Source organism: Meriones unguiculatus, chromosome 1 (assembly GCF_030254825.1).
Source record: "Meriones unguiculatus strain TT.TT164.6M chromosome 1, Bangor_MerUng_6.1, whole genome shotgun sequence".
In the NCBI taxonomy this organism is placed as follows: domain Eukaryota; kingdom Metazoa; phylum Chordata; class Mammalia; order Rodentia; family Muridae; genus Meriones; species Meriones unguiculatus.
The window spans coordinates 118,076,169-118,089,003 of NC_083349.1; the positions used below are offsets into that span (position 1 = coordinate 118,076,169).

At 43.4% G+C, this 12,835-nt stretch overlaps 1 protein-coding gene across 1 annotated transcript in view; it reads left to right on the forward strand.

Moving 5' to 3' along the window:
* Cyria (CYFIP related Rac1 interactor A) overlaps nt 1–12,835 on the forward strand; it is a 106,069-nt gene that overhangs the window by 81,000 nt on the left and 12,234 nt on the right. Inside the window, exons 4-9 of the mRNA XM_021631636.2 lie at nt 7,108–7,229; nt 8,058–8,163; nt 11,133–11,269; nt 11,730–11,807; nt 11,977–12,093; nt 12,177–12,256. Coding sequence (XP_021487311.1) covers nt 7,108–7,229; nt 8,058–8,163; nt 11,133–11,269; nt 11,730–11,807; nt 11,977–12,093; nt 12,177–12,256 — 640 coding nt within the window. The remainder of the gene's footprint in view (nt 1–7,107; nt 7,230–8,057; nt 8,164–11,132; nt 11,270–11,729; nt 11,808–11,976; nt 12,094–12,176; nt 12,257–12,835) is intronic.

The following is a 12,835-nucleotide window of genomic DNA, read 5'->3' on the forward strand; positions in this document are numbered from 1 at the left end:
AGTGATTGTTCCATGGAAAGATCTTTGGGCTCTGGTGTGTGATGACAGATGTCCTGTCCAAACAAATGTGTCAGCCCAGTCCCACTTCCATTTTCCAATGGACTTTTGTAATTTCATACTGCTTCCGTAAACAGCATCTTGCTATAGATTATCACCATTTTACGTCCCCCAAACTTAACACTAGGTAATTATTTATGTCTATTAGTTTATTCAGAAGACAGGAGGGGTTATGAGAGTAAGGAAGTTGGTGGGAAGAAGGGCTGTGGCTTTAATTTATGGTTTAGGCAAATCCTTTCTGCTGTTTCTCGCTCCAGTGTTTACCCAGCAGTCATCGGGGCGCAGAGATAGTGATACATCCTTATGATGAAATGCCGGGGCTGCCTTCAAGACCAAAGACATCTCATAAATTGTATCTTCTCCTCAGATTATTTTAGGTTAACTTGCTTCTCTGTCAGATTGTCCTTACAGACCTAAGTAGGCTGTGGGGAAAAGGTGTGCTTGTCCCTGTTGCCTTTGAAGACAGGATGAGGCCTTGGCTGACTTATAGAAATAAAGCCTTTGATTTGACAGCCTCTTTCTAGTTTAAGGCCTGCTGTTGTTCCCTGTGGTAGCTTTACTGAAAATCTTTCTGACAAACAAAGGCAACTGCTTTCTTCCCCATTAGCACAGAGGAATGCCAAACATTCTGCTTGCTTTGAAAAAAAAAATACTATCAGAGTCCTCCACAGGAATACCTTCCACCTAGCCCCTTGTGACACCCAAAATGCTGGCAGTTAACATGCTCCATCACTAGCAATTACAGCCAAAGGAGGAGAGGTCAGTGTATTCCTTGCCTGTGGACAAAATTAATATCCTTAATCTTAACTGATAGAAGGGTGTTTTATCTATTAAAAACTGTAGGCACGTGGAATTTAGTGAGTTCTTGACAACAAAAGGGGTGTAAAGTCACAGTGCATATGATATGTTTTCACACTTTCCACAGCAACGAGTCCAGAATGAGCCTTAAATCATCACCTGGATAATGGCTAGGATACGGGTGTTCCGGATCTCCTACGGGTATTGGTTTCTGAAATTGCCTGTGTAAATCACAAGGACTTTAACAGCCCCATCGTCAGACAGGTTGAGTACTCACTTCATGTAGTCATTCTTCTCAGTTCACTAAAATAACTGAAGGTGATTAGAAGTTTAGAGTGTGAGTCTTAGAAGAGACATGACCAAAGAATTCATTGGCTACAATGGGAAATCAGTACACACTGCCATCCTAAGTGGGAGTGGGAATGTGTGTGTGTTTACATGTGTGTATAGCATGTGTGTTTATATGAATGTTTATAAGCATGTGTGTTTTGTGAATGTTTGTATGTATATGTGTGTATATGTGTATATATCTGTTATGCATGTGTAAATCAATATGATGAATTGTGTGCGTGGTGTATCATTTCATTAAAAAAGTCAAGCTTCATGTTAAAAATAGAAAAGCAAAGAGCATAGTTCAGAGTTGCCATTCACTTAGCAAATGCTCTCGAGGTTGCTGGATGATCAAACACGGCAACCTTTCCCACCGCTAACTCTTCTGGGTCCCTTTCAAGATGTCATTTCGTGACTTCTGAAAACTCATTAAACTTTTACAATCTGGCCAACAGTTGAGGCTGAATATGGAGAGGGCTGGAAGAGTATCCAAGTCCTCTCACAGAGTTGTCCCAGAAAGCAAGGTTGGGGGCAGTTACAGGACTGAGAGGGTTGACCTTGGCAGCTTTTCATTCTCCCACACAGAACAAATGAGCAATAGGAGATTTAAGCACAAGTGTTGACGAAACAGAGAGTCTTTTTGGTCACAGGTGAATATGGGGGTCTTAATGGCAGACTTGTGACAGTGTGTCTGGGGACAGAATCTGGGGGGACAGAACTATATTTATTCTAGTGCTTCCTAGCACCAATTTCACAACCTGGCTGATTCCCCACTGTCTCACCAGTTTCCACAAGCTTATGGAGTATCTCCATTTGATGTGCTAACGTAAGAGTCCTGAACCTAAGTATGTAAACCCTGTAGCCAAAAGCTCAGAACTCAAAGACCATGCCCAAACAGGAAGGGAGTGGGGCGGTTTAGCTCAGTTGGTAGAGTGCTTGACTAGCATTTCTGAAAACCTGGTTTCTACACCCAGCATTACCAGGTATGTGGCACACACCTGTAATCCCAACACTCTAGGAGGCAGAAGTAGGGTGATCAGAAATTTAAAATAATCATTAGCTATAATGCGAGTTCAAGACTAACCTGAAACACATGAGACCCTATCTCAAAATAAAATTAAAAAAACCATCCTAAAACATATGAAAACATATAAATCATTCTCTCATCTATCTATTCAGCACATTTTCTGTGAGCATATACTATATACTAACCAGGCACTGGAAATATGCAATCAAATGAAACAAATACGGCCAGAATCCTATTTCTAATGGGTAAAATTCTCATTAGTTAGTTCTGACTCTTTTGAATCATAAAACTCCATAAGGGTCTGATAGGATGTTAAGTGTCGGTTGGGGTTGCACAGCCCTTTTCCCTTGCATAATGAGATGGACTCTAGGAAAGGCACATCCGGCACGTGGCCATGGCCCGTACACATCCCAGGATAATTATTAGTGTGCTTCAACCCCATTGTAGGTGACAACAACCTGTCAGGATGACAAAAGTTTGGACACTCCTGAGGCTAGAGTTCTCTCAGCTGTCACTCTCACCGGGGAAGCTGGCCCCCCCAGGGATTTGAGTCTCTGGAGAATATTCCACATTCTGGCCCAGAAAACCTGGTGGCCTGTTTGTTGGCATGAGGGGCCTAACTGTTGGCTGGGGGAGGAAATGACTTCAGTTCTGTGACAGGGAAGGTGGAAAAAAAAATTAGGCGTCCCGTGAAACTAACAAATTATGGCAGAAAATGAGCCAACGTACCCCTAAGCCTCGATGAAAAAGGGAGTGACAGACTGGGTTTCTGCACTCCGCTCCTTAAATAGGACTTCACAAACATTCCTAATGGGACCCCAGGACAGCTGCCAAAGGGAACAGTTTCCCCGAAGGAGGCTGGGGACTGAAGGTACTGCTTTACATATCCTCTAGCTGCCAGGAGGCCAGCTCTTCAGGTAGAAAACCCTCACCCAGCACCCCTAGTCCACCTCCTATGGCCTAGAAATGATACCCTGCCCCCAAGCCACTCATGCAAACTCTTTGTGGTCACACACACACACACAAATATGTTTGTGTCAGTTTTTATAAGAAAGTGTCACTTCACTTGCTGTGGAGGCAGGAGCTGGCTGTCTCCAGCTGTGGTACCACTCTAAGGCAATTCCATAAGATGTTTATTTTGAAAGCACTTAAGAAAGTCCCCTATTTTCTCTCCATTTGTGTCCAGCACCCAACAACACGATGCTTTTTGGATTTTATCTGTTCTCTGTTACCCCATTTAGTTTTAATTCTATTTCGAATGTCACTGTTCTTTGGTGACTTCTCAGAGAACATGTGACAGGGGAGACCCAACATATCTTCTCCTCACCTTCTAAGGCAACCCTCTTTCATGAACAGTTGTGTAGCTCTCTTGACTTGTCTCAACCCTCAGAATTTTGGACACAGACTCTATTTTGCTTGTCCTTTCTCTAAATACCTCATCTGGAAAATGTCTGCCTTATACACAGGGTGTTCCTGGATTTGAATAAGTAAGCTTCTTGATTTGTTTGTTTGTTTTGTTTTTCTGTAGTTTGTTCTTGTATTTTAACTTCATGTGTATGGCTGATTTGACTGCATGTGTATCTGTGTGCCATGTCTGTGCGGTGCCAAAGGAAACTAAAGAGGGCATCAAATCCCATGGAACTAGAGTTATAGATCGTAATTAGCCACTGCGCAGGTGCTGGGACTCAAACCCAGGTCCTCTGGAAGAGCAACCAGTGCTCTTAACCACGTAAGCCACCTCTCCAGCTCCCGAGTGCCTCATTTTTATTTGCTTTGTAGGCTTTTGCTTTTTTGTGTTTGTTTGATTGTATGTTTGTTTGTTTTCTCTTGTGTTTTCCTCCCTGCTGCTGGTAATACTTACCCCTTATTTGCGGAAAATCAAGGATTCAGAGATAGAGAACTAATCAGTTGTGTGTTTCCCCTTGGTTCCCTGAGTCTGCCTCTGATCTCTCTTCTGCCATCTCCCTCGCCTCCTGGCCCAGCTCTTCTGCTTCATCCAGCCACCACTCCCTTGGCCACCCTGCCCCCTCCTTGTGGACGTACCTCCCTCCATCTCCCACCTCTGCTCCCATTCTCTACACCTGACTTCTCCAACTCCTCCCCAACCACATTTTATCATTTCCTACACAACATGAGCCTAGTAACCCACCCCCCATTCCCTAGGTGACATTGTGTCATTTGTAGAAAAGTTTTTCCCAGTGTTTGGAAACCCCATGAGGGTTTCTAATTTTCTGTCTTATTTTTAGGGGCCCCCTCTCTTTCTAATGTGTCAGCTTCACATGGGCACACAGTGTATTATGCTCATAGTCACCCCATTATCTTTTCTTATCCCCCGCCCCTGCCATTAACCCCCTTGTTCTGCCCAAGTAGTCCTCTCCTAGTTTATGGATTTTCTGTCCTTTTTTTTAAAATTTCCATGGAAACCACTAATTTCTTTGTCTTTGGAAGGACCTGGTAAATAAACTAGTCTGAAACTCAGCTGTCTGTGGGCATCATGCCTCAGGAGTTTGACTGTAGCTTATCTGAGCTTATCTGGATATCAGCTCTCCCCTGGTGCTCAGTCTGCTTACATACTCAGACAGTGCTCGCTTTACCGTCACCTGCCTTGTAAATCCATCCAGAGTCCCACTAGTGACTGGTATACATCACACTTTTAGAGCTTCTGCCCTTTGTATTGTGGGAAGATTAAATGAAATAAGGATTGGTTCTGGGAAGTGTCAGACATCATACTGCTATCTCTTTTACTCTGTTAGTGAAATCTGCTCACAGTACCCTGTCAGTCAGGATTTAAATACCCAGAAATCAAGTAACAAGACATGATGTCTGTCCCTCTCTCCCTGAGCAGAGGCCTCGTTTTACAGAAACTAGACTGAGTCATAGCAATTATGAGGGCAGTGTAAACTCAGGTTTCCCACCTGCTGGCCTCCTCCCACAGTCTCCTTGAAATGCTTTAGGGGTAAGAGTCTGCATGGGCTCCAGAGATGCCCGAGAGTGAGAACGGGCTGGAGAGCTCCAACAGCACTTTGTGGGTACCAGAACGCTGCCTTCCTTTATGTGAACCTAAACACAGCACACCTCTGTGGGGAACAGAGTCAAGACCAAAGATAAACAGAACAGGCATTTTGACAACAAACTCCCTCGGGTACCTTTGTTGAGAAACTTTTTTTTTCTCCATTTTTTATTTTAATTTTTATTAATTACACTTTATTCACTTTTTTTTTTTGTCTGTTGTGAATACATTTTTTTTTTCAATGCAGTTTATTCAGGAACCTTGAACAATCCTCGGACCCTGGGGAAAGCCAGCCCACAGCTTAAATAGCCTCTGGGTAGCCAACCCAGGCGTGCCACGTGGGCAATGCAGATAGGTCCACATACATGGAAGCAATCCAGATCCTCAGCCTTAGCCAAATGTGGAATTGTTCGTGACAGAGAGCACTCACCATCGGGAAGGTGGAAGGCAGAAACCAGCTCCATCTTTAAGGCTTAGCATTCCGCAGCTCTCTACAGTTCCCCCTTTTTGTTTTAGACGCATCAGGCAAGAGTAGAGGTCTGATCTCTGATATTAGAAATAAATTGGGACTTTGTACTGATGTTCATTTAGGTGTCATCCACCCAAAGAGCATCAGACCTGTCCGATACCTTTTTCTCAGAGGCGGGACCTGGGGCATCAACCCGCATGCAATCAGACATGCTCTTCTCTGGGTCCAAAGCGGCTGACCCTGACTCTTACGCACGTGTCCTGTTGACTTCGTCTTCTTCCAAACCAGCCCCTCCCACTTGCGTGGATATTTTTTCTAAGAATGTTTTCATATGCTGATGAATGCCCAGGGGACTACTCATTTCTTGGGTCTTACATGGGACGTGTGTGTATATTGGGATGTCTAGGTGCTTTCTGTATGTCAGTGTTCTGAAGTGATGTGCTGCCACTATACCCTCAAGGTTCAGTCACCCAAACCTTTTGTTATTTTTACTACATTCACTTATTTTGGAGAGGGTGTGCCATGACATAAATGTGGAGGCCAGAGGAGAACTTTCAGGAGTTGGTTCTTTTCATCCACTCTGAGGGTCCTGGGGGTCAAACTCAGGTCATTAGGCTTGACAGCAAGTACCTTTACCTGCTGAGTCATCACACCAGTCCCAAATTATGGGAGCTTTAAAGTTTATTTGTGTATAAAAATGTAGATGTAGGTACCTATAAGATATATAATATATGTATAAATATAAATAAAATATGTAAATACATAAAATAAAATAAATATGTGCAAAAGGGTTTTCTTTTCCCACCTGTACTCAAGTGCGCAGGTTTTCAACAGTGGAAACGTCCATCCCATAGTTTTTCCTGTTAAAAAGCATACCCTATACAGTGTTCTGGCTTTAAGGGATCAAGAGAGCTATGGAGCTGCCCGGTGGGGAGGATTCACAACTTTGTCAGTAAAGCTGCACTCTACACTTAAAAATGGCTAAGGCAGCACACTTTGTGCTATACATTTTACCCACAATGAAAGTGATTGTTTAAAAAAAAGAATAAACACAATGAAAAGGTCATTAAAAAGAATTTGGCTTCCAAAAACAATGTTTATTCCTCCTGTTACCCAATGCACACATACGGTGTACAGAAAAGCATTTTGTATAAATACGTTAACAAATGAACACTTAGGGTGATTTGATCATTCTAGGTTTAATCTGTGCAAAAAGATGGTTGCGCACTTTGTTCTAAGTCATGGGCAGAAGTTGCCTTTCTTTTCCTTACCTAACAGCTTGTAAAGTTATGTAACTTCCAAACCTGCAGGAAGGGAAGGGGCTGTTTAGCTGGCAGAAGTGATGGTTTGTTTATGGCCTTAGAGAGTTGTTTGTAAACACCAGCCTCTGTTCCTCTTGGTTTCTCTGTCACTTAGATGCCCAGCCTACAGAAGGAGAGCGAGAGATATGGAACCAGATCAGTGCTGTCCTCCAAGACTCTGAGAGCATCCTGTCAGACCTGCAGGCTTACAAAGGCGCAGGACCAGAGATCCGAGATGTGAGTTAATGATAATACTGAATTGACTAAATCACGTGAGGAGAAGGGAAACCTTACACACACACACACACTCACATCACACACACACACACACACACTCACATCACACACACACCACACACACTCTCACCACACATGTACTACACCACAGCACACACACATGACACACACATACATATATACCACATCACACACACCACATAGTACATCTCACACACACCACCACCACTGCTGCCCTCTCTCTTTATGTCTCTCTGTCTCTCTGTCTCTCTGTCTCTCTCTCTCTCACACACACACACACATATTCAAATTACCTCACCTCTGCCACCATCCTCATGAGAACACACTATTGTCAGGATGCTGCCGGGAAAAAGCTATTAAGATATGGCTTTTCTACTTCAAGGTCACCTTACATATAGGCATTATTGCAGACTGGCAAGAATGGAAAGTGTATTGCCAAAAAGGCACAATAGCTACAGCCTCTACTCTTCATAATGAGCAGTCTTTAGGTGAATCAAGTGCTCATGGAGAGGGCTCTTCCTCTCTTCCTCTGATGTATTTTTTTACCCAAGAATACAGCATCAAGCTAGATGAGGCAAGATCTACTAGTGATCCATTAGCTTTATGCTCAGGTGTTGAAATTGCCTTCAGAAATGAGCTCCTTGGGGAATCGTCCAAATAATCACTGTCAACTGAGGTGGTTCTAATTCTGAAATCACACCAGGGACTGCAGTTTTAAAAACTACATCATTTAGGGTACTTTGGTGTGGGCTTATTATTTCTCTTAAACAGAACACTCCCTCCCCGCTCCCCCTTTTTCTCCTGTAGGCAATTCAAAATCCCAATGACATTCAACTTCAGGAGAAGGCTTGGAATGCAGTCTGTCCTCTGGTCGTGAGGCTGAAGAGATTTTATGAATTTTCCATCCGGCTTGGTGAGTATTTACCTGCAGTTTTCGTGTCCTGCATGGGACTTCTTCCTGTGCCATTTGAACACATAGAAGAAACAGCTCTACATGTTGGAGACTGTCCCATAGTTATCCACTGCCATGATATCTTATGAGGCCATTCATAAGCCACTTCCATCATTCCTGTGTCCTTTACTCTACTGCCTGCTTCTTTCTCTGGAAGTTACTGATTGGCACATTGTGAGTCTCTACTGACTTACAGTCTCTTGACATTTTGTTATTGTGTTCATCTGCGACCAGCTCTTTCAGTTTACTGATCTCATTGCTTAAATATTTATTTATTATTGTTATGTATGTGCATGCATGCACATGCCTATGTGAGTTTAGGTGCACAATTTGCATTAAAGAACTTTCAGAGGCCAGAAGAGGGTGTCAGAGCCATTGAAACTGGAGATACAGTGGTTGTGAGCTGCCATGAGGCTGCTGGGAGCCAAACCCTGGTCCTCCATAAAAATATCAAGTGCTCTTAACTGCTGACCCATCATTTCAGCCATGGTCTCCATGTTTTTAAATTTATTCTTCTTCCATACATTATATACCAACTGCAGTCTCCCTGCCCTACCCCAGATCCACTCCCCCCTTGTTTTCTTTCAGGAAAGAGCAGTCCTGACAGGCATATCAACCAAACACAGCATAAGAACTTACAATAAGACTGGGTGCAAAGCTTCATATCAAAGTTGGATGAGGCAAGCCAGTAGGAAGTAAAGGGTCCTAATAGCAGGCAAGAGAGTCAGAGATGCCACAACTCCCACTGTTAGGAGTCTCACAAGAACATCAAGCTACACACCCCTAACATATATGCAAAGGACATAGTGTAGACTTCATGCAGGCTCCATGACTGTGGCTTCAGTCTCTGTGAGCACCTAGGAGCCCTGCTTAGTTGATTTTTCTGGGCTGTGTCCTCATGGTCGTCTCGATTCTTCTGGCTCCCACAATCCTTCCTCCCCTCTTCCATAGGGTTCTCTCAGCTCTGCCTAATGTTTGGCTGTGGGTCTCTGCGTCTGCTCCCATCAGTTGGTGGATCAAGCCTCTGATGATGATTTTGCTAGGCGCTGATCTACTGGTCTCAGTTCTTAATAAAAACCAAGTGTAGGATAGAGTTTATCCAAAGCCACAATTTCTTCTCCTCCCTACCCCCCAAAAAATAACTTGATTAACTGAATATAAAATGTAAGAAAATAAACCTAGCATTTTTACCTTAGCTTTACTTTTTATAGTAGCTTTTACTTTTACACTAGCATGACGCTGCAGAAGCTTGGATAGAGGCAAATGAGGTTGACAAACTGGGTCCATGACACCCGCAGTGTGGTCTAATCAATGCCAATACTTGGGGCTATATTTGTTGATAGAGTACATATAGAATGGAAAGGGTAGTCAGCAACTTCTGTTTTGATTTGCCACTAAGCCCAAGTGCCAAATTTTAAGAGAAAAAACCAAGGTTAAAACCAGGACTGCGATTTCAAGAAGACTTGATGTTAAGACCAGCTAAGCGGGCCAGTGTAAACAGATTTCAGAAGCAAAGAAGGTTGCCTCACGCTCTCAGGTAGAAGAGAAATCAAATTCTTTGTTTCTTCAGTGTGTATCTACATGTAGTAATCTGAAATTCCAAGGAGCTGAGTTCTGCCTCAACAGAAAGAAAAAGATGCATCCGTTAAAAGCAAGCTGTGGTAAACCTGCTGCCTCTAAAGACAGTGTGTTCCCCTTGGTGGGGATCCCTAATAAGTCTAGAGGCATTCCTGATAAAGATGCTAAAGACGGATGAGGACTACATAAAGACAGTGGTGTCAAATTTTCCTGTAATGGGCTAGACAGTAAACACTTGCATCTTGTGACCTGTCCTGTCTTTTCAGTAACTTGATTTCACCATCAGAGTACCAACACCAATGTAGCCCTAGTCAATACAAGAGGGATTAAGCATATCACCTTTTAAATAAAACTTTATTTATAAAAACAAGCAGTGGGACAGATTTGACCTATGAGTCATAGTTTATAAAACTATGGATTAGTCAAAGGACTCTGCTGTATATATATATGTATATATGAAAGCAAAATGTGGAGAATGATTAGAAATAGGCAAATGGGAGGCATGAGATTATTGTAAGAACAATAACTAGGGTAACTACAGTGGTAGATTTGTAGAGAAATATCCAGGGGACGTGAATGGAAACAAAGAAATACACTAGAAGAAAACTGTAATTCTCATCATGTTAAACAAGAGACTTACCCCATGTGTTTGTGGCTCTTACATATGTGTGGGGATGCCAGAGACTGACATTGGTGTCTTCCTCTGTTGCTTGCTAGCTCACTGAACTGCCTGGCCCCAGCGAGCTCAGATTCTTCTGTCTCTATCCTTGTGCCCATCTCCAAAGGAGTTACATAGCTGTACTTCAGCACCCAGGGAACTTTTGTGGGTGCCACAGGTCTAATTTAGGTCCTGAGGTTTGCACAGCAGACATTTTACTGACAGTGCCTTCTCCTCTGCCGACTCATCTCACCTTACATCATTAGTGGCTCTCACACATACAAACTCCATGCACATAGTCCAGGCTTTCTTTCTTTTTCTTTTCTTTTTGTTTTTAGATCATTTTTCCCACTTTATTTTTGTTTACTAGTGTTCATAAGCTGCATTGTATAAAACCATACAACATACAGAAAAAGAGTAAAATGGACTCATAGAAACCTACTTTCTGCCAGGTCACCACTAGAGGTATCTATTCACCCTTTCTTGTTACTTTCACTATCTGTTTATCTGTTTACATAGAGGAAATTGGTCCTGACTTTCTAAAAGGCTCAGGGATTGACATTCCTAAGTGACCTGAGCTTAGGATCACAAGAGAGGGAGCTTGAATGGCAACTTGAGCCCAGCACTGTGCTTTTAAAGGATGTCTCTGATCCGCCTGAAATATGTCTCTATCTCTTTCTCCCCTCGGTTCTAGAAAAAGCACTTCAGAGTTTATTGGAATCTCTGACCTGTCCGCCCTATACACCAACCCAACATCTGGAACGGGAGCAAGCCCTGGCAAAGGAATTTGCAGAAATCTTACATTTTACCCTTCGATTCGATGAGCTGAAGGTCAGGCCACACACGTGCTGTGAAAGTTGAACTGGGTACCGCTGCTTTATGGTTCTCCTGCCAAGGCTGTAGAGTGGGGCTGGGAGAGTAGAATGTAACACCTTCCCCAAGGAGGCTTATAATGTGGTTGTCAGAGCAATCTAAGAGGATGCCTTCCATGTAGAAATTTGGAATCTGTCAAGTGAGTGGAGAGAAAGCCCTTGTTAGGTGTCATTTTCTCACTGGGAAAACATGCTTTCCCTGAAATACAGCCCGCAGTGAGAAGAGGACATATTTCAGAGCGCTGGAGTTCTAGACTCTTATTTTTTAACAGTTGCTCCAGCTCTTGGACGACAAAGAGAATCCTGTCATGTTTATAAGCTCTCGTCTCATGTCGTCTCGTGTCTCGTGAGCTTCTGGTGTCTGTTGCTCCCTCCCTGTTTCTGGGAGCTCACCTTCTTTCTCCTCTCTTGGATTTCAGATGAGGAATCCAGCTATTCAGAATGACTTTAGTTACTACAGAAGAACAATAAGTCGCAACCGAATCAACAACATGCATGTGAGTCCCTGAGTGTCCCTGGCTGGGGCCATGATCTTTCTGTGGCTGCTTTGACTTCTGTATCTGGCAGGGCACAGAGCGGAGGCAGAGTTCTTGCCTGTAACTGTGTGCAGCGACGGCAACTTGGTGACTTTCTTTTTATAAATGTATCTTCTCTTGTTTTCATCAGCTAGACATTGAGAATGAAGTTAATAATGAGATGGCCAATCGAATGTCCCTCTTCTATGCAGAAGCCACGCCGATGCTGAAGACTCTTAGCAATGCCACCATGCACTTTGTCTCAGAAGTAAGTGCAGCACGCGTGCCTTTTCTTCGCCTTGCAAATGTGCTGCCCGTAGGGCTAATGTGTGTTTCTGTCTCTCCATTTAGAATAAAACCCTGCCAATAGAGAACACCACAGACTGCCTCAGCACGATGACAAGCGTCTGTAAAGTCATGCTGGAGACACCGTAAGTGAAACCAGAAGTATGAGCACGGCTGAGTGTTCACCCAGCTGGGACCTGTTCGGATGTGATGACGGGGGCGTGTCCCCTTTCAGATGTCGTATTAAAGTTTCCATGTACAGTGTTTGCTTCAGTTTCATAAGAAAGTCAGGGTGGTCCATGTCAATGTTCTAACCATCTCACAACCGAAATAGCTGAGGCCCTGATGGGTTGATTGACGTCACACAGTTTTTACAGCCTGTCTCGTGCTATAAGACTTGCAAAGAAATGGAGAGATGGGCTAGATGTGTGAGCATTACTGTCAACGTACTGTGGAGATTTAGAAACTAGGGTAGTAAATGATAAGACTGTTGCAAAAGTAATCCCACACACACACCTCTTCGCTCTCTGTTTCTTTATTCCTAAACTGGTTGCCAGATATTGAATGTAAGAGATGGCTGAGGTCATTAAGGATGACACACACAGTTATGGGGGAAGGTTGGAGCTGCACTTAGTCCTCCTCCTCACTGTGACTGTGAACAAACCACCTGGCTTCTCTGGACCTCCTTTGTATTCTGCCTCCACTAACGTTCCCATAATACCGTC